The 26,362-nt window shown below is 45.9% G+C and overlaps 1 protein-coding gene across 1 annotated transcript in view; it reads right to left on the minus strand.

Annotated features, from left to right (window-relative positions):
• The window catches only part of LOC144694130 (uncharacterized), a 220,675-nt gene that overhangs the window by 117,688 nt on the left and 76,625 nt on the right, over nucleotides 1-26,362 (minus strand). The window contains exons 6-9 of the mRNA XM_078564486.1: nucleotides 17,948-18,024; nucleotides 7,791-7,873; nucleotides 4,250-4,466; nucleotides 1,664-1,881 (exon numbers count right to left, since the gene is read on the minus strand). Coding sequence (XP_078420612.1) covers nucleotides 1,664-1,881; nucleotides 4,250-4,466; nucleotides 7,791-7,873; nucleotides 17,948-18,024 — 595 coding nt within the window. The remainder of the gene's footprint in view (nucleotides 1-1,663; nucleotides 1,882-4,249; nucleotides 4,467-7,790; nucleotides 7,874-17,947; nucleotides 18,025-26,362) is intronic.

A 26,362-nucleotide genomic window follows, 5' to 3' on the forward strand; every position in this document is an offset into this window, starting at 1 on the left:
CTGACATTTCACCAGCTGCAGGGTAGGTGGAGGGCAGTCATTTAAGGGCCTGTTCCCTTTGTCTCTTCCAGCGACCAGTGGTATTTTACCACTGGAGGCTTTGCCACCTGGGTAAGCTCTCTGGCAAAACCTGGTGACCTCCCTGTGGACTTGGTGGGGGTATCTCTACATCAGACACCCTGTGGCCCGCAAAAGGAACCAACACCCCCCTCCCCCCCACTCCACAGCAAGGGCTGTCACCTGCTGGAAGACCATCTGTCACCATCGTGACCAAAGCCCTCTCCCCACCTAGCCGGGGCCTGCTTGACTGGAGTCCTTAACCCACTTAACTGTACTCAGGGCCTGCTCCATCATCGTTGGTCTGGGGACTGTTCGACAGATGCAGAAGTAACGTGCTGAAGCGAGGACACAAGAGATTGCAAATTCAGGGATTTGGGAAAAATTTCTTCCCAGGAACGCAGGAGTAAGTGTGGTTAGAAGACAGGTGTGAGCAATACAAGATAGTGTCTAAAATGGCCATATCTGGGATTGAGACCATAGGAGATAGCCTACTTGAGATGGCAGAGTCAATAAGGCCCCTATCAAGATGGTTAGGAGGGGCCATAGAAGGACATGAGGTAAGTGACTTCAGAGCAGAGAGAGAGCACAAAGTGAGTTGGGATGGAAATTGAAATCACTGAAGATGAAGAATCACAGTACAGTGGTTCAGGTAGAAAAGGAGGGATCAGTAAGAAACCTGGGGTAGGGCTTTGGGGCATTAGAGAACGTAGATCATAAATTAGAGGCAAGCAGGGTGGCCCAAGGAGGAGAAAATGTGAGTTTTGATGACAGGGGACACAATGGTTTGGGCACAGCAGTAGGTTTAAAGTATAGCCAGGCCGAAAGGCTTTAGTAAATCGCAATGTATCACCATAGGTAAGCCAAATTTGATGTAAGTGCAATCACCAAAAATAAGGTCATGGATGGTAAAAGTCTAACATGCGAGTGAACAGTCGTTCTTTACCAAATTTGATGAAGGTAGTCATTACTGATAGTTGGAAGAATCCAAAAGGGCAATGGCGAGTACAATAAAAAGGTTGACAAAATCAAGCACCCAGGCGCACAGGTCAGCGAAGCCAGTGAGAATGGAGGCTGGGTAATTGGGGTTGTTTTCATAACAAGGCAGCAATGAGTGCCTTGATGGGCCCTACGGAGAAAGCAGAGAGTGGCACAGAGTGTAACTGTGTGTTTATTTGGGTGGAGGCAAGCCTGGGATGGGAGCAGGAGATTAGAGATGGTAGGCTGGAGAAAGGGTTGAGGGGCCAAAGCACAAGGGAGGGGAGAAATAAAGGATGGCACAACTGAGTGACAGGAAGCTGAGGAGACAGAGGGCCAGAAAGGGTCATGAATGAAAAATAGAGAGATAGCTGTGATACGCAAGGCAGAATAACATGGACTGGTGTACATGTATGAAAAGTTAGTTGAATAGTTAGGAGTTTGGTGGCTCATTGGAATGACCCAATCATTCTCCCCTCCTTTCCCACCTGAAAGTAGTTTATTGTCTTTTAACAGATTGTCTGAAATAGCTGCAGTTGAACCATTATTAGTGACAACTAATAAACCAAGAACATTTCTTGCAAAAAGCATAAATTCTTTGACAAAACTAAGCAGCAGTAAAACTTACATTTCTCACAGGTCCATTTGCAACCTTGAGCAAGTGACGAGCTATAACTTTGTAGGATGGTGATTGGTCAGAATATTGTTTCAAGTAGTCAATGAGTGAACTCAGGGTGACATTGGACGACACCTTTAAACCACCAGGTTCCATCGTGACCTTGTAGAGATCAGGGACTCCTTTCACATCAATGAAGATTTTATAAGGACCATCTCCCTTGTAGACGCCTATGAGAAAATTGTTAATCAGAGGATACATTTGCTCTTAATTATGTGAAATTATTTGGACTTACATAATGAAGAAGGCAGAAAATGACCAAAAGTCTCTGGGTCTTCTGGCACATTCCCCCATAAAGAGAGTGGGAGTACACTGACAAGGCTGTGAATTAGGCCAGCTAAAGCCTTGTCTAACCGTTTCCATGCAGCCTTATTTGAGGCAGCTCATGTCAGAGCAGATGCAGCTAGGTGGATGGGATAACATTTTTTTGTTCGGCATTTTGTGGCCTCTCCAGTCTAGTGAACCCAATCCCACACCTCACCCCCTCACCTCACTCCCTCCCAACCTCCAAACTCCAAGATGGTCCCCTAGCAGGGACCTGCCATTAATATGTCAACATGTAAAAGACGCCTTCTCCCTGATTCCAGGCACTTTGGCAGGGTCAGATTCAGAGGTTACTTCCAGGCAGATCCTGGCACAAATGTCAGAACGTCAGCCCCAAAAAATGTTTGACCCTGAATTAGACAAAATATATGCTCAAAAGAATGATCTAGGAAATATTTAGATTATTGGTCTCCTGTTACAACACCCACAAGCCATTTACTTAGAACTAAACTGCTGCAGAACAAATTTGTTTGTTCATTCAATTTTGCCTTTGACAATGCCTGCCTTTCACTTCACTATTGCCAAGTTCAGCAAAAAAAAAGCCCGCATTGTTGGCACTAAAAATTGATAGCCGATAATGTTGCTGTGCTCTGCACTTTTTGTGCTTAAAATCTGCAATGCAGTACAACTTTGTCTACGGTTTATCTTCCCTCCCCTACTTGCATTTCACTCAACCAGTTTGTGTTCCAGTCAACTTATACCAGTCAATATAGTGTCAATAGTCCCCAGAGTCCTTTGTATTCCTGAAACCACTTTATAGCAAGGACAAGGTAGAAAGCATTTGCTGGAAGTAGTCAAAGGAAGCAAAACAATTGGCAGCTAGCAAATGGGAGAGGGGAAACTATGAACTGGACCCATGTTGGTCTATTTCACCCACAACGGCTGGGATTTAATTCAGCTCACCGGAGCGGGCATGATGACAGAGGGATCAGGAAAATCGAGTGGGAGTACTCTCATCCAGTTCCTGGTGTCAAGAAAAAGGATACTACTTTAGTGTGGCGGGAAGGGCCTGATGCACAAATCTTGCTTACTGGCGATGGGATGGCAATGAGTCAATTAAAGGCATTTAAATTATCCTGAGCTCATTGGTGGCTCAGGGGTTTAATGGGACTTGTACAGATCATCCGTCCTTCCCTGTTGGGGTTGCCTATGGCCCCATGTAGCGGGGTGTCCCTCATTGATAGGCACTCAGTGCCTGATCTAGGTACCTGGCATCAGGGAGGGTGAGGGGTGCCACTGACAGCCACCCCCCCTGCCCTTTCATCTGAGCTCCACCTCTCCCAGTTGGTGACCCCCTTCCCATGACCCCCGCCCTGCCCCACTCACCTGTTTCAAGAGACCCAGCAAAAATCCATGGTGAAGGCCTTGGTGCATTACAGGCAGCAGCCACCACTCCTGGTAGTGCTGAGAACTGCCGGCTTCTGATTGCCCAGAAGCTATTAGGGGGCGGGATTTCTACCCTCCTGGGTCCTTGATCGTATGGGAGGCCCGATATTGGCAGGTAGTGTCCGATTGCACTTGAATAGCATCAACCCTACCAGGCAGAAGCAACGCAGGGACTCCCATCAGTTCTACAACCGGTACTAAATACTGGAACTAAACTCTGCCCATTGTGTCAGGGAGGGAGCTGCAATGACAGCTGTGACAGAAAAGACTGGCATACCTTATCAATTAAATCTTGCAAACTTGTCCAATGAAAGCAGAAAAAACCAACTGCCAGAAGTTAATTAGTAACAGGCTAAGAGTCTGACTCCCACCTTTCCAACAGTAGTCATTTAATCTATATCTGAACAAGGAAATTAGATCAGAGATAAGTCTACTGGGCAGAGCTATACAATGGTGATTATGGTGCCTGATTGCGATCCTGAGGATTTGTTGGATTATCTCAGAGAACTGGGGAGACAGTACTGGTATATGTGGCAAAACAACTCCTCTCACCCTCCTCCGGACATGAAGTAAGTTGGGTAAAGTCTCTGACAGCATAAATTGTACTTGGGTCTGTGGAAAAATAGACTTGCTGCATGGCTGAATGGCCTTTTCTTATCAGGCAGGGAAAAAATGTGAAACACTTAGTAAAAATATTTCTACTTTGGGTAAAAAAGCTCCTGTTGATATAACATCTGCAATGTATTTTTCGCTTAAGCCATCAACTTAAGTGGGAGAAAATTAAAAAGTTTCTTAGAACATCTGCACAATTTCCACCTCTTTGGGTACCTTTAGCAGTGTCTCCATGTACGAGTTTGACAGCTTCTCTAGAGTGCTCCTGCATTAATAGATATAGCTGAGTTAGCGTTGTGGGCTGGTACCATTTTATTCCATCCTTATTGTAAAGCTGGCTGGTGCTGCCCTCTGCTGGACCAGTGCAAGGTACAACTTCACCCAAAGAGCTCCTCTTACAAGGCCACTTCGTCTTGGGACATATCATCATATCCTGTGAACACAAATGGGCACAATATAGAACAAACACCACAGGCTCTAAAATGCCTAAAGATCTTAAAAACTGTAAATCAAGTCCAAAAAAATGTGGGTCATGCCTTCGAAATTGCCACAGTTCATTAGAGCAAAAATTGTGCCCCTACACTCTCTTGTTCATGTTTAAAGATCTCATGGTATAATTTGAAGAACAGGATTTTCTAGCAATGTTCTTGCCAACATTATTCATTGAGCCAACACTACCATAAAACAGATTAATTTGTCATTTAACTTATGCTGCTATTTTTTGCAACCATACTGAGCACAAAATGACAGACATGTTTACATGACAATCACCATACTTTATTTTATTTCATATGTTGTGTTTTAGAATATTTTCTCAGGCATTAAAAGATGTGATATAATTACCAGTTCCTTGTTTCCAGTGCACTGGGAACAATTCTTATCATGTTCAAATCCCTCCATGGTCTCACCCCTCCCCAGCTTTGAAATCTCCTCCAACCTTAACCTTCAGGGTACTCTGCATTCCTTCAACTCTGGCCTCTTGTGCATCTCCACACCCTTTGCTCACCATGGGCAGCCATGGCCTCAGTCTCTGAAGCCCTAAGCTCTGGAATCTCTTCCTATGCCTTGAACCCTCTCTCTTCCTTTTCAATGCTCTTCAAAACCTACCACTTTGACCAGTTTTTTAGTTAAAAGTCTTAATACCTCCTTTTAATTTTTATCAATTTCTGTCTGCTTACACTCTTGAAGTGCACTGGAACATTTTATTATGTTAAAGCTGCCAAATAAATAACTCTCTTCTGTTTGAAGCCAAGAACAAGTGCAGTTTACTTGTCATGAGTTCCATTTAGTTATAGCCTCTTATTGAAAGGAGCATTCGTGTTCCTTTTAAGGAGGCTTCATCTCATTTTATAAAGTTTGTGAAAGGGGACATTCAATGGCACATATCATTGTCCATGCATGCAGCAAATGTTATTAAAATGAAAACATTCTCATGAAAAAGCACATATACAAAAATTCATACTGCAGTAAATAACACATCTGCTGACTAAAACTGCCTAAAATCTCCTGGAAATAGAAGAATACTTTGAAAAATTGCATTAAGTGCAACAATAACAAGTTACTTGATGGCAATGAAAGTTGGAAACTGAACTGGATCAGCCAGATAAATACTATGGCTATTAGAGGTCAGAGGCTGGAAATTCTGCGAAGAATAATTCACCTCCTGACTCCCCAAAGCCTGTTCATCTACAAGGCATGAGTCAGAAGTGTGATGGAATACTCTCCATTTGCCTGAATGAGTGCAGCACCGACAACACTCAAAGCTCAATACCACCCATGACAAAGCAGCCCACTTGATTGGTACCTTGCATTCACATTCACTCCCTCCACCACTGGCACACATGGGCAGCAGTTTGCACCATCACATGATGCATTGCTCAAGACTCTTTTGATGGCACCTTCCAAACCCATGACCTCTATTACCTAGAAGGACAGGGCAGCAAATGCATGGGAATACCACCAACTGCTAATTTCCTTCCAAGTCACAGACTCTTTGACTTGGAATTATATTGCCGTTCCTTCACTGACACTGTGTCAATAACCTGGAACTGCGTCCATAACAGCACTGTGGGCGTACCTATACCTCATTGGCTGCAGCTGTTCAAGAAGGGGGCCACCTTCTCAAGGGTAATGATGGTTGGCAATAAATACTGGCTTTGCCAGCAGCAATTGCATCCCATGAACAAATCTGCCAATTACAGGCTTGTCATCAGAATGTCAATGGTGAGATAACTACTAACATCTATTTCTCTATTAGGTCTATTTCTCTTCTTATTTTATATACAAATAACCAGGACCTGGGTATAGGACATACAAGTTTGAAATTTGCAGAGCCAGCATAGGAATGACAGGCCAAATAGTCTCCTCTGTGCTCCCTCTGTACTATTTGAAATGATAACATTGTGATTGCTTTCTGACCCGTAGTTACACGTCACTAAAAGTTACATATCAGATCCACATTCAATTTAGTGGCCCTGATCACCAAAGTTTCAAGGGGAAAGAAAGTCTCAAGGAGTGCTTTTTCTTCACTGTCGCAATAGAGAAGAAGAAATATCCTAGATAGTTGCAAAGCTGAATACTCAGTGACCACATTGTAGAGCAACAAGATCATTTGAATCATTCAATAGGGGATAAGTGGTTTTTGGCTCAGAGAAGGCAGCAACAAGTGAGATGTAAGTTTTTAAGTCAGTGGGAAAATAAAAAGATGCGGGTTTTGTGATTCTACGAAGTCACAGACCATCCTGCCAAATGTTAATGTTCTTCCATAGTTTAAAATCCTGGAACTCCTTACCTAACAGCAAAACCGTGGTACCATTACCATACAAACTACAGCAGATTAAGAAGGCAGCCTACCAACACCTTCTCAAGGTTAACTATGGGCAGAATTTAAATACCCCCCAGCAGTGAGTTTGGAGGTCGGAGGCATTTAAAGGAGCAGAAGGGTATGGGGTGGGGACCCTGCTGCCTTCCCACCTCTGCCCGATTAAGTGTGGGGCCTGGCAGGTTCGCAGATAGCCTTCCTGCTCAGGTGCTAACTGAACCCTTAAGCAGGCAATAAACGCTCACTTAAGAATTGCCCACTTAAGGGCCTCATCCTGCCACTGTTGGTATGCAAACTGTGAGGAGCCCAATGCTCATTCAAAAGCACTTGGTGCCTGATCAAGGGATTATGGCATCGGGGTGGGGTGGTGGAGGAGGGTGGGTGCCTTTGAGAGCCAATCCCTACCCTTTCTTCTGATCCCCCTGCACCCAGCCAGTGACCCTCTTCCTGTCCTCACTCACCTTTGGCCTGGGTACCTTGTTGATTTTAGGCCATTAGAGTGTGCACTACCAGTATCAGCCATCGCTCCTGGTAGTGCCAATGGGCAATGGAGATCTGACTGCCTCTGATTGGCTAGCAGCTCGTAACAGGCAGGACATCCACCGCTGGAGTCCAAAATCCAGGAAAGGCCCAACGCTGGCTAGTTAAGTGCGGATGGGCATTTAATACCTGCGGGCCTTCATCAACAGAGATGATATGAGGCTCCTGCCAGCTCTGCAGCAAGGGGACAAAATCCCATCTCCAACATTAAATTCCACCCTATATGCAGGAAATAAATGGTGGCTTTGTCCACACTGTCCACATACTGAGATTTTTTTTTCCCCCACATGATAATTCTACCAAGTTAGCCTTAGACCTACCCAACATCCAAGATTTAATTTCGTTATCAACATCTCAACAAAACTAAATAATGAACCATAATAGTTTTAGTTTCACCTCTATATCAGTGAAGGATCCTCTCAGCCTTATATCTGCATCCTTTACAAAAGACTTCATGGCATCTAAAATAGGCCGATAGCCTGGATTTAATGAGATAGAGAATAGCAAGTTAGCCAACAGAATTAGTAGGGCATTTCCTTCATGTTGGATAATGTTTTTTTTAATTCCAATATAACAATTGTAAGAAAGTTAAAATGTCACAAGTTAAAGTTAATTCGGTCCAATTAACCCAAAAACCAGTATTTCTAGCCACATCTTTTTTATTTTTCCACTAACTATTAGCTTACCTGTTGTGGTCGTCTCTGAGCCAAAATCACTTACTCTTCATTGATTAATTTAAGCAACCTCGATGCTCTACAATGTATTCATCTTTGCTATTATTTAGGGGTCTAGTTTACTTCTTCTTTTCTAGAGTGATAACAATAATAACTTGTATTTATATAGCACCTTTAACATAATATGTCCCAATAAGGCACTTCACAGGAGCAAGAACACAAGAGTTAGGAGGGGTGGACCACATGGTCCGTCGAGCCTGCGCCACCATTCAATATGATCATGGCTACTATTGGGCTTCAATTCCACTTTCCCGCCTGCTCCCCATATCCATCGACTCACAGAGACCAAAAATCTGTCCATTCCAGCCTTAAATATTTTCAACGATGGAGCATTCACAAACCGCTGGGGTGGAGAATTCCAAAGATTCACAATCTTTTGAGTGAAGAAATTTCTCCTTATCTGAGTCCCAAATGATCATCCCCTTATCCTGAGACTGAACCATCGTGTTTTAGATTCACTGGCCAGCGGAAACCACCTCAGTATCTAAACTATCAAACCCCTTCAGAATCTTGTACAGCACACTTCATTGAGATCACCTCTCATTCTTCTAAACTCCAGAGAATATAGGCCAAATTTACTCAGCTTCTCATCATAGGACAACCCTCTCACCCCAACCAATGAACCATCTAATGCAGCAATCTAGTGAATCTTCACTGTACTGTTTACACACCTCTACAATTTCACACCTTCAAAAAACTGTTCTGCTTTTCTATTCTAATGACCAAAGTGAATGACCTCACACTTCCCCACGTTACACTCCATCTGCCATCTCGTTGCCCACTCACTTAACCTGTCTATATCTCTTGGCAGCCTGTGCTCCTCACAGCTTACACTTCCACCTGGTTTTATATCATTAGCAAACTTAGAAAAAATTATTCTGTCCCTTCATCTAAGTCATTAATATAGGTTGCAAATAGCTGAGGCCCCAGCACTCAACCTTGAGGCACTACACTAGTCACAGCCTGCCAACTTAAAAATACCCCATTTATGCCCATTCATTGCTTCCTGTCAGTTAACCAATCCTCTAACCATACTAATATATTATCCACAACTCCATGAGCCCTAATCTTGTGTATTAAGCTTCTGTACGGCACCTTAGCAAATGCCTTTTGGAAACCCAGGTATACTACATCTACTGGTTCCCCTTTATCTACCCTATTAGTTACGTTCTCAAAAACTCCCATAAATTTGTCAAACACAATTTCCCTTTCATAAAATTGTTGATTTTGTCTGATCATACTATGATTTAAGAGCATTGTTAAGACTTCCTTAACAAAAGATTCCAGCACTGTCCTGATGTCAGGCTAATTGGCCTGTAGTTCCCTATTTCCCCTCCCTCCTTTCTTGAATAGCAGTGTTACATTTTCTAACTTCCAATGTGATAGAACCATTCTAGAGTCAAGGGAATTTTGGAAAATCGTAGGCAGAGCATCCACCATCTCTGCAGCCATCTCTTTCGGAACTCTTAAGGTGTGGGCCATCAGGTCTTGGGGATTTGTCAGATTTTAGTCCCCTGAGTTTCTCCAGTATTTTTTCTTGCTGATATTAATTACCTTAATTTCCTTACTCTTATTAACCCCTAGGTTACCCTCTATTTCTGAGATGCAACTTGTGTCTTCTGCTATGAAGATAGACACAAACTATTGGTTCAATATCTCTGCCATCTCCTTATTCCCCATAATAATTTTTCATAGCTCTGCTTCTAAAGGATTGTTTCCTGTCATTACTCTCTTCTTTTTATATACTTGTGAAAGCTCTTGCAATCTGTTTTTATATTTCTGGGTAGTTTGCTCTCTTATTCTATTTTATCACTTTTTTTTCAACCTTTTGTTGGGCCTTAGCTGCCTTCTAAAACTCTCCCAATCCTCAGACTTGCTACTATTCTTTGCACCATTATAAGCTTCTTTTAATCTAAAACTGTCCTTAACTACCTGAGTAAGCCATGGATGGATCTTTCCTGCTGAGTTTTTGTTTTTTTAATGGAATGTGTTTTGTTAAACATCTTGAATCGTTTCATTACATGTTTCCTGCTGATTTATCTTCATACCTTTTAGTCCATTTACCCAATCAACTTTACCTATGTAATTGGCTGTTCAAGTTCAAGATTCTTGTTTGCGATTGAGTATGTCACTTTCAAACTTTGAACTCAATTCTATTATGATCACTAATTCTTTTACTATGTGATTACTAATTAAACCTATCTAATTACACAATATCAGATCTTAAATAGCTATATCCCAGTTGGTTCCACAAGGTATTGCTCCTGGAAACCATTACGAAAACATTCTACAAACTCATCTTCTAGACCACCCTTGCCAATTTGATTGGTCCAGCCTTTACGAAGATTAAAGACCCTTCACAATTATTACATTGCCTTTGTTACGCACTCCAACAATTTCTTGTTTAATGCTCCATCCAATGGTATGAATACTGTTAGGAGGCCTATAAACTACTCCCACCAGGGATTCGATTTTTGCTATTCCTAATCTCCAGCCATACTGATTTTCCATGTTTGGAGACAAGATCCTTTAACACTAATGTCCTTATGCCGTCCTTTACTATCAGAGTTACCCTGCCTCCTTTGCCATTCTGTCTGTCTTTTGAGGTGTTGTGTACCCTGGAATATTTAATTCCTAACCTTGGTCACCATGTAACCATGGGCGGAATTGTTCAGTCCTGCCAGCAGCAGAAGTTTGGTGGGCGGGGAAACTTAATTTGACATGAGGCCAAAAATCAGTTTCCTGACATCAGGATGAACTGTAGGAGTTCTGTTCCCTGGACTGCCGGTTAAAGTGCTTCCCAGTGAACAATGTCGGGAATTTCTTATCCATGCATTAGCATGGCATGCATGCTCATTAAAAGGCCACTTCACCAGAGGTGTTGGAAGAGAGATGGCCCAAGAGAGCGGGATCACTGGTGTCAATGGTAGGATCTGAGGGATTGAACTGAGGGAAGAGGAGGGAACAGTCAGAGTCAGAGGTGGGGGAGAGGGATGCAGCAGGCTGGCAGGTCCAGGGTGATAGTCGGGTAGTGAAGATTTCATAGGGGTGGGGAGGGGGTTACGGAAGTAGACTACTAGTAGGTGGCTCGGACAATGGGACGGGTCAGGGTGGACATGGAGATGTTAACAGATGTAGGCTCTGAGGGGAGGGAAGGCATATGGAGGTGGATGGTGATAGGGTCCAGAGTAACAAGGGGAGGTTCAAGGGTAAAAGAGGGGAGAGGAATGGTAAGATTGGATGGGAGTTAGTGGGTAACAGGGGAGGGTAGAAGGTAGTGGAGCAAGTCTGAAAACCATCGGTCAGAGTGACTGCCCTTGACATCAAGGCCACATTTGACAGAATGTGGCATCAAGAAGCCCTAGCAAAACTGGAGTCAATGGGAATTGGGGGGGAAAGCTCTCCGCTGGCTGGAGTCATACCTAGCACGAAGGAAGATGGTTGTGGTTGTTGGAGGTCAATCATCTCAGCTCCAGGACATCACTGTAGGAGTTCCTCAGGGTAGTGTCTTTGGCCCAACCATCTCCAGCTGCTTCATCAATGACCTTCCTTCCATCAGAATGTTAGAAGTGGGGATGTTTGCTGATGATTGCACAATGTTCAGCACCATTCATGACTCCTCAGATACTGAAGCAGTCCATGTCCAAATGCAGCAAGACCTCAACAATATCCAGGCTTGAAGTGACAAGTGGCAAGTAACATTCACGCCACACAAGTATCAGGCAAAGACCATCTCCAACAAGACAGAATCCAACCATCGTCCCTTGACGTTCAATGGCATTACCATCACTGAATCCCCCACTATCAACATCCTGGGGGTTACCATTGATCAGAAATTGAACTGGGCTAGCCATATAAATACTGTGGCTACAAGAGCAGGTCAGAGGCTAGGAATAGTGCAACGAGTAACCCACCTCCTAACTCCACAAAGCCTGTCCACTATCTACAAGGCACAAGTCAGGAGTGTGATGGAATACTCCCCACTTGCCTGGATGAGTGCAGCTCCCACAACACTCAAGAAGCTTGACACCATCCAGGACAAAGTAGCCCGCTTGATTGGCACCCCATCCACAAACATTCACTCCCTCCTCCACCACTGACGCACAGTAGCAGCAGTGTGTACCATCTACAAGATGCATTGCGGGAATTCACCAAGGCTCCTTCGACAGCACCTTCCAAACCCACAACCACTACCATCTAAAACAAGGGCTGCAGACACATGGGAACACCACCACCTGGAAGTTCCCCTCCAAGCCACTCACCATCCTGACTTGGAAATCTATCGCTGTTCCTTCACTGTTGCTGGGTCAAAACCCTGGAACTCTCTTTCTAACAGCACTGTGGGTGCACCTACATCACATGGACAGCAGCAGTTCAAGAAGGCAGCTTAACACCACCTTCTCAAGGGCAATTAGTTATGGGCAATAAATGCTGGCCCAGCAAGCGAAGCCGACATCCCATGAATGAATAAACAAATACGCACCATTTTTCAAGTAACAATATGCAACGCAGCCAATTTTAAACTGCGTTACCTCAAAGTGGGAGGATGGTCTTAATAGGTAGGTGGAGCTCAAGGTCAGCACAATTGGTCAACTAAAAGGACACCCTAATAACCATGAGGCAACTAGATGACAACTGTGCTCAGTTTTGTTCTCCTCTCTATGAAGCCCAGATGGCAACAGGCATATTTACGACTCGCGGGTCTCGTTATGTCGAGATCCCAGCAAGGTTTGGAGCTGCTGTTCTTTGTGTGATTTTCCATCTGCTGCAGCCAGAGGAAGGGATGCAGGGAGCTGGATGGCTCCAAGGTGCTGGTGGACGGCAGTCAACTCGTGACTCCAAACCTCCATCCTCCTGGGCGAATGCTCATCCCTGACGAGTGCTCACGTTGTTAGTTTTTCTATGATGCCAAGGTAACGGTCTTGCTCTAGAGTCTCAAGGGGAGTGGAGGCAAGCTGGATAGTGTCAGAGGGAGGCATCTCACACATGGCTCTCATCACCCCAGTCAAAAGGCAATGTCTCCATGCGCAGTCATGTATGAATGGGAGGAACACTCATCTCTGGTCCTCCAGGATGTCCTTCACCTGGAAGGGGTGGGGTGGGGATGGGATGCATGTTTAGACAGAGGACAGGCACAGGGCGTAGCACTGGCTTGGTGGCTCTGAGATGGGAGGCAAGCCGATAAAGAATATGCTCACTAGATTTATTCCAGCAAGTCCTCAATTTAAGCCACTTCACTTCAACGTTGTTTACCCGTTAGGACCTTTATTCGATTTACATGGCCATTTTCGATTATAAGTCATTTGCACTCTGCCCCACCACCTTCCCCCTCTGAGCTCTGGGCCAGCCACCACCATGTTCTGATGCTGCAGCCACCAGAGGCCCAGGCTGCAGGGAGAGAGCAAGGCCAGTGATCCTGACAGCAGGAGCGGAGGGCAGGGATGGGAAGCTGCAAGCTGGGGGTGGGGGTGGGTGAGGAGTGCTCCCTCCCCCCAACCCCAACAACTGACATCTCCCACGGTCCGGTTCCCCGCTGGCTTTTCCTGTGGACAGCCGCCCACCCGGTCCGCTCCGCTCTGCTCCCCTCCCCCCACCCACCGGCTTCTTCCATGGCCTCCCACAGGATGGGTGCAGCGCTCAGCACCTACAAAACTGTCAGGCTCTGAAGCGCGGGAGAAAGCGGACGAGGCCGAGAGACAGACAGAGAGCGCGAGAGACAGACAGAGAGAGGCAAACACACGCACACACAGAAACAGAGCGCGAGGCAGGCATGGAGAGGGGCGAGCGCGATGGCCACCCCCTTTTCTTGCTGGTACATGGAGTAGAGAAAGAAAGATTTAGTCACTGACCAAGCAGGCTCCTTAATTAAATCAATGTCCCACGCTGTGGACGCAGCTGAAACTGCAGACTGGAGGCTCCTCACTGGCTTCCTGGAGGAGTCCTATTTCAGCTTCAGCACATGCATTGTCCTGCTCCTTCACGGCTATCTCTGCAGCCTGCTCCTTATATGGGGTGAGGGTTCAAATATCGGGAATTCCACCTCCGGTCTGGGAAGTACTCCCGCTTGTTGTGGGCGTTCTCCTGCAGAAGGACAGAAGGATTGATCGCCATCCTAATGGTTGCATGAGCAGTTCAGGAGCATGTATTCCTATGGCAGCTGCTGAACCCTCCCCGGTAAGTGGTTAAAAAGCAGGATGTCCTGCAACTGATAGAAGATTGAGAGCATGAAGTGGCTGGCACACATTCAGTGCAGATGTTCAGTCCGCTTGGGAGTGCTGCAACCCAAACTCCTGTCTGACATTCCTGTGCATATACTTAGTCTGCCTGATGCCCTTATGATTACATCAGTTACCCTGGTGGAGCGCAGATCATTCATCCTCTTGTGACACTGCTGGACATCTTGTTGCTGGGCCCATGGGTGCTAAAGTGTGACCTCTTCCCAGACTGCCGTGGTCAGATGAGAGGGCCTCCTGCTGCAATTCCAGGGAAACAGCACCTCCTGCCTTTGCTTGATGGCCTAGAGGAGAGTCTCCAGGGAGACTTCGCTGAACCATGGGGCCACATGTTGCTTTCCTTTGTGGGATATCTTGGTTTTGGCAGAATCTGGTGCTCCTGGCCTGCAGTGAATGAATGCTGCCCAAGTGTCCTTTCAATATGGCACTTGTACCTTTGAATCCAGGAGGTAACGGTGGGCATGGCGACTTTCTGCCCGCCTCAGCTACGAGATTCATTGTGCTCCGCACGGATGCATGTGGTCAGCTGTCCTGCCCGCAACCCAACCCCGCCCCCCGCAGCAGGAATCACCCCGACTTCCACTCCTGCCACCGGACTTAAGAATTCAGATCAGAAGGTTCCGTCCCATGTCTCTGTAATGGTGATTTGATCCAAACCATTTATCTCTATTTGTGTCACTAGTTCATCTATCTTGTGGAGATGTTTCGCACATTCAGATAAAGAGACTTTCGTATCATTTTTTGTTGGGTTTTTTTATTCATTCTCTGGATGGGGGCTTCGCTGGCTGGGCCGTATTTATTGTCTATTTCTAGTTGTCCATAACTAGTTGCCCTTGAGAAGGTGGTGGTGAGCTGCCTTCTTGAACCGCTGCAGTCCATGTGGTGTAGGCACACCCAGTGTTGTTAGGAAGGGAGTTCCAGGATTTTGACCCAGCAACAGTGAAGGAATGGCAATATATTTCCAAGTCAGGTTGGTGAGTGACTTGGAGGGGAGCTTCCAGGTGGAAGCGTTCCCATCTATCTGCTGCCCTTGTCCTTCTAAACAGTAGCGATCGTGGGTTTGGAAAGTGTTGTCGAAGGGGCCTTGGTGAATTCCTGCAGTCCATCTTGTAGATGGTTCACACTGCTGCTACTGTGCATCAGTGGTGGAGCGAGTGAATGTTTGTGGATTTGATGCCAATCAAGTGGGCTGCTTTGTCCTGGATGGTGTCAAGTCCTTGAGTGTTGTGGGAGCTGCACTCATCCAGGCAAGTGGGGAGTATTCCATCACTCTCCTGGCTTGCACCTTGTAGATGGTGGACAGGCTTCAGGGAGTCAGGAGGTGAGTTACTCATCGCAGGATTCCTAGCCTCTGACCTGCTCTTGTAGCCACAGTATTTATATGGCTAGCCCAGTACAGTTTCTGGTCAATGGTAACCCTCAGGACGTTGATAGTGGGGGATTCAGTGATGGTAATGCCATTGAACGTCAAGGGGCACTGGTTAGATTCTCTCTTGTTGGAGATGGTCATTATCTGGCCAAGCCTGGATATTGTTGAGGTCTTGCTGCATTTGGACATGGACTGCTTCAGTATCTGAGGGGTTGTAAATGGTGCAGAACATTGTGCAATCATCAGTGAACATCCCCACTTCTGACATTATGATGGAAGGAAGGTCACCGATAAAGCAGCTGAAGATGGTTGGGCCGAGGACAATACCCTGAGGAACTCCTGCAACAATGTCCTGGAGCTGAGATGACTGACCTCCAACAATCACAACCTTCTTCCTTTGTGCTAGGTATGACTCCAACCAGTGGATAGTTTTCCTCCTGATTCCCATTGACTCCAGTTTTGCTGGGGCTCCTTGATGCCAAATGTGGCCTTGATGTCAAGGATAGCCACTCTCACCACACCTCAGCAACTCAGCTCCTTTGTCCATGTCTGAACCAAGGCTGTAATGAGGTCAAGAGCTGAGCGGCCCTGGCAGAAGCCAAACTGGGCATCAGTGAGCAGGTTATTGTTAAGCAAGTGCCACTTGATAGCACTGTTGGTGACCCCTTCCATTACTTTACTAATGATGGAGAATAGACTGATGGGGCGGTAATTGGCCGGGTTGGATTTGTCTTGTTTTTTTGTGTACAGAACATACCTGGGCAATTTTCCACATAGCCGGGTAGATGCCTGTGTTGTGGCTGTACTGGAACAGTGTGGCAAGTTCTGAAGCACAAGTTTTCAGTACTATTGCCGGAATAATGTCAGGGCCCATAGCCTTTGCACTATCCTTTGTGCTATTACTTGCATGGACTTTATTCACTGACGCAGAATTACCATTAAGCTCTCTGCCCCTTCCCATCCCACTGTGCTTACCTTTATCCACATTCCTACATTGTTCTGTTGTCTCAGCTTTTCTCCGGATTTTTAAATCTCCCTTATTTCAAATGCTCCCCAACATCTCCCACCCCTGCCCCTCACCATTTGTTTAGAGACCTGTTCCACAGTCCTAGTTATACGATTCAACAGGACACTGGTCCCAGATCGTTTTAAGTAGAGCCCATTCCAGTGGAACAGCTTGTTCTTACCCATGTACTGGTGCCAGTGCCCCATGCATTGTAACCCTTTTTTCCCCATACTACTTTTTGAGCCACACATTAAATAACTGTGTCCTCCCCCTCCAAGTTCAGCTCCAGCTGCAAGGAGATGTCCTTAACCTGGCACCGGGCAGGCAACACAACCTTCGGAGCTCCCAGTCTACAATGCTCTGAATGGCCTTCCTCATCAATAATCATTTTGGGACAAAGGACAGGAAATCATGAGAGTGAACTCTCAACTCTCACCTCCACCTTCCATTTCTAGAAAGCAAATCAATCTAAAAAGAATTTCCTTATTTCTGTTGCTGTTATGATACGAATCTTTAATGTGCCCATATAAATTCCTTTCTCCACAATTTTAACAAAGGCAGCATTCCATTTAGAGTAAACAGGTTAACATTGCTATAAAAGTAGCAAAGGGAGAAATTAAGACAAAAACATTAAACATTTGTGAAATTTCAATGGCAACAATTTCTATTCTGCATTTAGAATTTACTACAAAATTCACCCATTATTTAAGGAAATCACATATTAGGTGTGACAAAGTTTGCAAATTGTACTGATGATGCAACTTTCCAGTTAGCATAATGATAAAGTGCCAAAATTATGAAGTGGGTGCAATCACTTTACAATAGTTGTTGCTGATAACAGGTGAGTGCCTAGCCCCATCAGTGGAAGATGAATAAGTGACATAAAGGGAACAAAATATGGTGAAGTGAGAGGAACCAAATTTATAAAAAGAGAAACAAAATATTAAAGTATAAACCACTGGACATAGCAACCTGAAGCATCTATTCTGTCAATGGCATTCGAACCACCAAATAGCTCATAACAAAATCAGGCACATGAAATTTATCACCAGTCCCAAAAGGTGCTTTTCCTCAATACAGGATGATTAAATACCTACTTCAAACACAAGTGGTTACAGGAAGATTAATTCACTATTTTTAAACCTCTGAAATTCTTTCAAGATGCTGCATACATTCCCCCAAATTATTGCTTATTAAAAGAATCTACAAACCTGTACATCTGCAGACATTGCCATCAAAGTTATCCTCCACTTCCTGAGCAGCAGGAGTTGCATTGTTCTTCAGAAGCCTGGGGAAGAAAGGAATGATAGAGCACAAGTGCCAAAAACCCAGATCCAAAATCAATATAAAATCAACTGGTATTTCCATTTCTTTTCAATGTTATCTTCGCCTTCATTAATCCACAGGCTCTTGCTGGAGTTTAATTCCCTGAATGCCAGTAGCTCCACAGAACCTCAGCCAAATAGCTTCCTGAATGAATCAATGTATGTTGGTGTGTTGACCTTAAATGGCATTTATATTTTCCAGCATCCTCCTCTGAGTGTAACCATAGTTTCTGTTATAGCCCCAGTTAGGATCAGCTAACCCTAAGGTTAGGATTGGTATAGACAAGGAAACTAACATACTACAATAAAAGCAGAAAATGCTGCAAATACTCAGCAGGTCTGGCAGCATTTGCGGGGAGAGAAACAGCGGGAGTTTTCACACCCGCCCGCCGCCACGATCTTCCGGTCCCGCCGCAAGTCAATGAGCTGGCTGGTGCGCCGCCTCACCCGTGGCGGGTCCCACCTACGGAGGGGCTGGATAATCCAGGCCAGAGTTAACATTTCAGTTGTGTGTCCTTTTATCAAAATTGGGAAAAGTTGGAAATATAATGGGTTTTATGCAATTGCATGAGGGAAGGAAAGGGAAGAAGAACAAAAAAGGGAAGTGAAGATAGGGTGGAAGACAGGAGAAATTAAATGACAAAAGAGCTAGAAGTGCAAGATCAAATGGAATGATAACAGGACAAATAAAGAAAAAAGACACGCTTAGAGGTGTGACTGGCAGAATGATGAAAAGCTGCTATCCACAAGAGAAAAATGAGAGTAGGACCAAAACATGCTTCTTTCTTGCTCAATACGGATAAATCCCACTGAATTATGACAGAGATAAACCTTAGCCGGGAAATACTATATCCTCCAGGAGGTATAATTTAAAACACTGAATGGACACATCAATTATAAAACCAAGTCACAGACTATATGTTTGTTTTGCAGAAGGATATGGGAGGGGAACGGAAAACAGCCAGTCTTGCTTCTGATATAAACTGTGGGATCAGCAGTTAGTTTTTGAAGATTAGTCTTGGTATTGTAAGAGCCATCCAGGCAGTTATTAACCATCTTTGAATAATGTGAACACTGTAGATTGTGGGATCCTTTATCCTAGATAACAGGTACAGATGTGCACAATGATAATCCGACCATCAATTGAGTGCAAATCCTTTCTGTTCAGTGGACTATGTTCTTTATATGAAGAAGTCCAATTCCTGCATGGGTCCTGCATTCAAGAGAGCCTTGTGCCTTATCCAGGTGTTGTTTCTTTACACAGTAATAATATTTCACCATCCAAAGGAATCTATGCCTAGTCTATGCAACCGGTCCTCTCAATCCTTTTAGTCCCATTCTTGAGAATCCACATTCCACCCCCTCCAAGGTAGGCTAATATATCCTTCTTGATGTGCAGTGCCCAGAACTGAATGCACTCTAATGTGTTCTAACCAGAGCTCCATACAGCTGTAACATTACGTTCGCCCCTTTGTATTCCAGCTTGCGAGATAAAAGCCAACATTCCATTAGCCTTTAAAAATATTTATTGTGCCTATCCATTAGTTTTTAGTGATTTCTATTAATTGGATCTCTAAATCTCTGCTCCTGATCCATCTTACTTGGGTCCAAAACCGATGACCTCACACTTTCCTACATTGAACTGCATTTGCCACAGTTTGTCCAATTAATCCATCAATACCCTATTGCAACTTTTTGTTCCCATTTACACTATTTACTGTGCCAGTTAACTTAGTACCACCAGCAAAGTTAGGCATATAGTTCTCTACTCATTCATCCAAATCATTTATGAATACAGTGAAAAGCTAAGGCTCCATTACATGTCCTTGAGGTACAGCACTAATCACATCCTGCCAATTTAAGTTATTACCTATTATCCCTGCTCTCTATCTCCTACTTCCTAATGCATTCCCTATCAAAACCAATATGTTGCCCCCAATTCCATGCTCTCTCATATTTGTTAATAGACTTTTATGTGAAACCTTATTGAATGCCTAATGGAAATTTATAAAGACAACATTCGTAGATATTCCCTTATCTACCATGATTGTCACCTCCCTAAAAAATTCAACTAGGTTTGTCAGACCTGATTTATTTATTTATTGCTGGCACTTTCTGATCCTCTATATTTGTCCAAATGCTCAGTCACTTTTTCCCAAATAAAAGATTCTAGCAGCTTCCCCACAACTGATGCTAGACGAATAGGTCCAATTTCATTGACATCACGCTTACTCTTCTTAAATAATGGCAGTTTTGGAATCTAAGGGGGAATTCCTGAATTTAATCGAATGCATCAACAACTTCTTCACCTGCTTCCTTTTATACCCTGGGATGGAGAGCTTTGAATCATAGAGATTTGTCTATCTTTATCAATAGTTTCCCCCATTACAAAGTTTTTTTAAAAAAAATATCAAATCTAGTTACTTACCTTGGTTTATTTTTAGTTCTCCTGTCTCTCTGGCACTTCATCCTAACCTTCTACAGTCAAGACTGATGAAAAGTAGCCATATAATTTCCTGATTTGCAATTACATAACACTTACGCCTGCATTAAGTGGACCACATTACACTAACTTCTTTCTCTTGATATATTTTTTAAAAACCTTTTTATGTTAGCTTAGATATCCCTCAAGGCTTTCTGATTTCTGCAATTTCAGTGTCCCCCACAACTCAAGATCTCTTTCTGCACCTTTGTATCCTCTACTAAGTGCTCCCAAGCATCGGGATCAAACATCATACCCCAGCAACACCCTCTCCACACTGCTGTAATCCAGAATCCTCATCCTGTCAATGCCAGAATCCCTCCACATTTCCACGCTCAATGAACCTCCTCCATAATGCTCTTATGATGCAATTCACCCATTATGTCACCCACTTCCCATTGCTTCTTCACACACACTCACACACATCTCTCCTAGTACTCGTAAGCTACCTCCCACATATCTTCAAACATTCTACCATTTTTTCTCTGCATTCAATGCTTCAAAAAAAACCAAATCTGCATACTTGATCAAAAAGATATAACAATCGGGGCCATTGATAAGGGGCACATTTTGCTGGACCACCTGGGTGGAGCCAATACCGGACAATCTCACATTCCTAAAATAGCCCCTTTTTTTTCATCCGTTCATTTAAATAGACAGAATAGTTAGAGTTCTTTTACACAGGGTGCACTGCTCCTTGCTCAATTTTCCAGTATTCCGACAATCCAAATGCCCCAGGTATGGGAATGGGAAAACCTTCCTCAAGGTTTCCACACAAATAATTGGATGAAAAAGTAAGACATATTCAAATATTTGAGTTATTCAAATTAGTGCATTACAAATCAACTGTTAACGAAATAATCAATTTATTCAAGCTAAATTCTAATTTCTTTCAGCTGATTGGCTGAAATACAAATTGTTTAACTGTGTTTCACATTTATTAATTCTACTTTAGCAATATGCAAATTTCTTCAAAAGGATAAAGTAAACGAAACAAACCAAATTGCTTAGAAGACTTTCTGACAAATCTTTCTACTTAATTTCTTCTCCATATCAACTGACCACAAGCCCAAAAGGGTGCAATAGCATGGTGGCTATGCCACAGGACTAATGATCCAAGAAACATGAATTCTAATCTCACCACAGCAGCTGGTGAATTTAACTTTCGTTCTCGGCCTTTTGGCTAAGATCAAGTGTAGTCGTGAAGCGATGGCTATAACCAGTCGAGCCCCATACCATGGGGTACGTAACACCGTCCGGGTGACGGTGAAGGACAGCGAAGGAGGAGCACCCATGGATCGGGCCTTCTTCATCAAACAGATTCTGTTGAAGGCGTGTGGATTTGAAGCGGAGGAGATCTACTCCCTGCAAGACTTCCCCAGCGCTGGATGTTTCGACGTGACTTTCAAGCGTGTGGCAGCTTGCGTCAAGTTCCTGAAGGTGTTCGAGGAGAAGAGAGACCAGCCGGAGATGAAGATTTTGACGCTGGAGCCGCTTTTTGCTCTGCTGTTGCAACGGGACCGTGTGGTGACTGTGCATCTCTACAACCCCTACGTCCCTGTCGCCGACGTGTTCACCTTCCTCGCCAGGTACGTCGACAAAGTTGGGAGCTGCACCAAGGTTAGAGACGCCTTCGGGATTTGGACATGCAAACGCCAGTTTATGGTCACGCTCAAGACCGATGGTAAGGGAGCCATCTTCCACCCTCCTTCCAGCTTCGCTATCGAGGGAAGCCGTGGCTACCTTGTCTACGCTGGGCAGCCCAAACTTTGTCGCTCATGTGGCAAGTCTGGTCATGTGGCGGCCAACTGCAGCGCTGCCCTCTGCAAGAACTGCAAACAGGAAGGGCACCAGACAAAGGACTGCAAACAGACTAACTGCTGCAACCTGTGTGGCGAGGCAGGCCACCTCTACAGGACCTGCCCCAAACGCTGCCTCACTTATGCACAGGCAGCCAAAGCCAACGAGGGGGAAGCAGAGGAAATGCTTCGTGTCACTACTACCAAGGACACTTGCAACACTCCAACCACCAAGGCCTCCAATGTGCGCAACGGGACAAAGGAGGATACAGAGAGAGACAAGGTGGAGGAAAAGATTGAGGCAGCAGACAGCCAATCAACAGCACTGCCCCCTGAACCTCCCACTCCTCAGCAGAGCGAATCAATGGAGGAGGAGGAGGAAGCAGTGGAAAATCAGCAGGGGGAGTGGCAGCTGGTGAAGAGAGCCAAAAGGAAGAAGGGGCTAAGAAGGGACCAAGCCACTTCCCAGACAAGTGGCAAGAGGCGTCTCCCATCCGACACGGATGACAAGGGCAGCTGCTCTTCGGACGAAGAAGGGAAAGGGTGGCACCTACAGAAGAAGTGGCAAAGCTCTAGGGATTTGGAGAACGAGACACCCGAGCTCCAGAACATTGGAGACAATGAGGAGACCGGCGCACCTCAACTTTGCCCACAACCCGAAGAGGCCAGCGCACCCCAGCCCCAGGAATCTGGGAGCAGTGAAGTGCTCAGCGCACCCCAGCTCTGGGAAGCCGGGAGCAGCAACGCCCCATAGGGGGAGAGGATTGGAGAAGCTTCTCCAACAGAGGACATTTCAAATCCCGTTCTCTGCACGAAACCCCAGATGCCACCTGAGCAGAACATTGCCCATGGGGAGGTCAGGATAGTTTCCTCAGCCCATCCAAAGTGAGGCAATATGTGAACACAATGGGTATGCATGTGCAGACCAAAGGTCTGGGACTCTTAGAGACAACAGGTTTGGTAAGAGACCAAATGCTTTAAAATGGGTGTAAAAATTGTATCCATAAATGTGTGTAGCATTAAATCTACTACGCGATGTGTAGTGACCTTGGACTACCTTGCAAAGGTCAAAGTTGACCTGTTGTTTCTGCAGGAGTGTGCGATACCGCACCTCAGCTCCTACAGACAGTGGTCACAACGGTGGTCCCATGGGCCATCGATCTGGTCGGGAGGAAATGACTCTCGTTCCTCCGGCCTGGGTATTCTGCTGCGGGGAGGCAACTTCACCGTCTCCGAGGTTAAGAAGGTGGTGGGCGGGCGTCTCCTCGTAGCAGACGTAATGTACAAGAATGCTCCACTCCGATTAATTAACGTGTAAGCCCCGGCACAAAAGGCCGAGCGGGTGGTGGTCTTTCGGCAGCTCCTACTGCTGCTGGCGACCTCCAGGCCGGTCATTCTGGGCGGTGACTTCAACTGCATCATCGATGCGGCTGGACGATCGGCAGGGCCGACAGCAGATTGGACGCTACGTCCAGATCCCTGATGAAAACAGTTAAGGATGCCAAGCTGCACGACGTCTTCAGCAACCCTGCAGACAGAGCGCAGCGTAGATACACCTGGTCACGGCCAGACGGGTCCATCCGTTCCAGGATAGACTTCCTGTTTGTGTCCCGCGCGTTCGCAGTCAGATCCACCGACGTCAAGCCGGTGTTCTTCTCTGACCACTGCCTCCTACTGGCTGACTGACACTTAGAGGAAGACCAGAGGGTGGGCAGGGGGGCATGGAAGCTAAACGTGCAACTGCTGATCCCAGAGAGCATTGAGGAGCTCAAGAGGGATTACAAAGGTTGGGGCACCATGAAAACCCTCTATGAGTCCCTGACACACTGGTGGGAAGCGATCAAGGGAAACATCAAGAGGTTTTTCATCCTCAAAGGCGCCCAGAAAGCTAAAAAGGAACAGAGGGAAATGTCCCGACTCCAGAAAAATATGCAGAATCTGCTCCGGCTGCAGCCGATAGGGGTCGATGTCAAGGAGGAACTCCAAGAGGTGAAGAGCCAGCAAGCCTCGCTCTTTGCTTCGGAGGCCTCCAAGATCATCTTCCGTTCCAGAGTCTGCTCCATGGAGCAGGATGAGACGTGCTCATGTTTCTTCTTCCAAAAGGTACACAGAGAGAGCTCTGCGATTAGCAGCCTGAAGGAAGAAGACGGCTCAGTAAAGTCATCGCAGTCCGACATTTTGAGGGTCAGCAAATCCTTTTATGCCGGATTGTATGACATGAAGCTCACAGATAGCACGGCCTCCCAGTCCTTCCTGTCCTCTATCACGGAGGTCTTAGACGACAGTACACGGGAGAGCCTGGACAAACAGCTAACTCCTGCCGAACTAAGGCCCTTGAGTCCTTCGAGAAGAGTAAAACTCCCGGAAGCGACGGCTTGCCGGCTGAGTTGTATTCGGCTCTGTGGGACTGGATGGGCCCAGACCTGCTAGAAGTGTATGAGAGTACGCTTCTGGCCGGCAGCATGTCAGAATCCATGAGGAAAGGCATCATCACCCTCATCTGCAAGCACAAGGGGGAAAGGGAGGAAATTAGAAATTGGCGACCCATTTCACTTTTTAATGTGGACTATAAGATTCTGTCCAAGGTCATCGCCAATCGGGTCAAGTCCGCTCTGGAATTGGTGATCCACCCTGACCAGACCTGCACTGTGCCGGGCAGGAAGATCTCTGACAGCCTCGCGCTGCTCAGGGATACGATTGCCTATATGCAGGACAGGGGTGTGGACACGAGCCTCATCAGCCTGGATCAGGAGAAGGCCTTTGACATAATATCGCACACCTACATGGTGGATGTGCTCTCCAAAATGGGGTTTGGGGAGAGAATTCGCAATTGGATCCAACTGCTCTACACTAAAATCAGTAGTGCAGTCTCAATCAATGGGTGGGAATCAGATAGCTTTCCTATTAAATCTGGAGTCAGGCAGGGCTGCCCTTTCTCCCCTGTCCTTTTTGTGTGTTGCATAGAACCCTTTGCTGAGTCCATCAGGAAGGATCCGGGCATAAGAGGAGTGGCAATCCCAGGCAGTGGAGGCACTCAGGTCAAAGCCTCCCTGTACATGGACGATGTCGTCGTCTTCTGCTCAGATCAGCTGTCGGTGCGCAGACTGATCCACATCTGTGACCAGTTCGAACTGGCCTCGGGAGCCAAGGTAAATCGTGGGAAGAGCGACGCCATGTTCTTTGGGAACTGGGCTGACCGATCTTTTGTCCCATTCACCATCAGGGCTGACGGCCTGAAGGTGCTGGGGATATGGTTCGGAGGGACCGGGGCATGTGTTAGAAATTGGAAGGAGCGAGTGTCTATGGTGCAAAGAAAACTGGGCATGTTGGAGCGACACTCCCTCTCCATTGCGGGTAAGAACCTGGTCATCAGGTGTGAGGCACTCTCGCTGTTGCTGTACATGGCGCAGGTCTGGCCCATTCCAGACTCCTGCGCAATGGCGATCACCCGAGCCATCTTTCGCTTCATCTGGAGGTCGAAAATGGATCGTGTCCGCAGGGACGCGATGTACAAGCCTCTAGATAAAGGGGGGGAAAAACGTGCCCAACATCACCCTCTTACTGATGGCCACCTTTGTGTAGACCCTCAGTACGCAAACACCAAGTGTCACTACGTGCTGAGGTTCCACCTGTCCCCAGTGTTGCGCAGGATAGGTCTGGCCACGCTGCCGCGGAACGCTCCAAGTAGTTGGACCATGCCGTACCACCTGTCCCTCGTGGAAAAGTTTTTGTAGAAAAACACCCTTGACCACAAGTCCATCAGGCAGTGGTCGGCACGTAACGTCTTAGAGGCCCTGCAGGAAAAGGAAAGGGTGGATCCTGTGGGATGGTTCCCCAAGCAGACTGTCAAAGTTATTTGGCAGAATGCCTCATCGCCAGAACTTTCCAACAAGCACCAAGACTGGTTGGTGGTGAGAAAGGCCCTCCCCGTCAGATCCTTCCTACACGCCAGGAGTCTCACCCCCTCTGCACGTTGCCCTTAAGGTGGCTGTGGTGGGGATGAGACCATTGTTCACCTCC

The sequence above is a fragment of the Cetorhinus maximus genome, chromosome 2, assembly GCF_964194155.1.
Source record: "Cetorhinus maximus chromosome 2, sCetMax3.hap1.1, whole genome shotgun sequence".
NCBI lineage: Eukaryota > Metazoa > Chordata > Chondrichthyes > Lamniformes > Cetorhinidae > Cetorhinus > Cetorhinus maximus.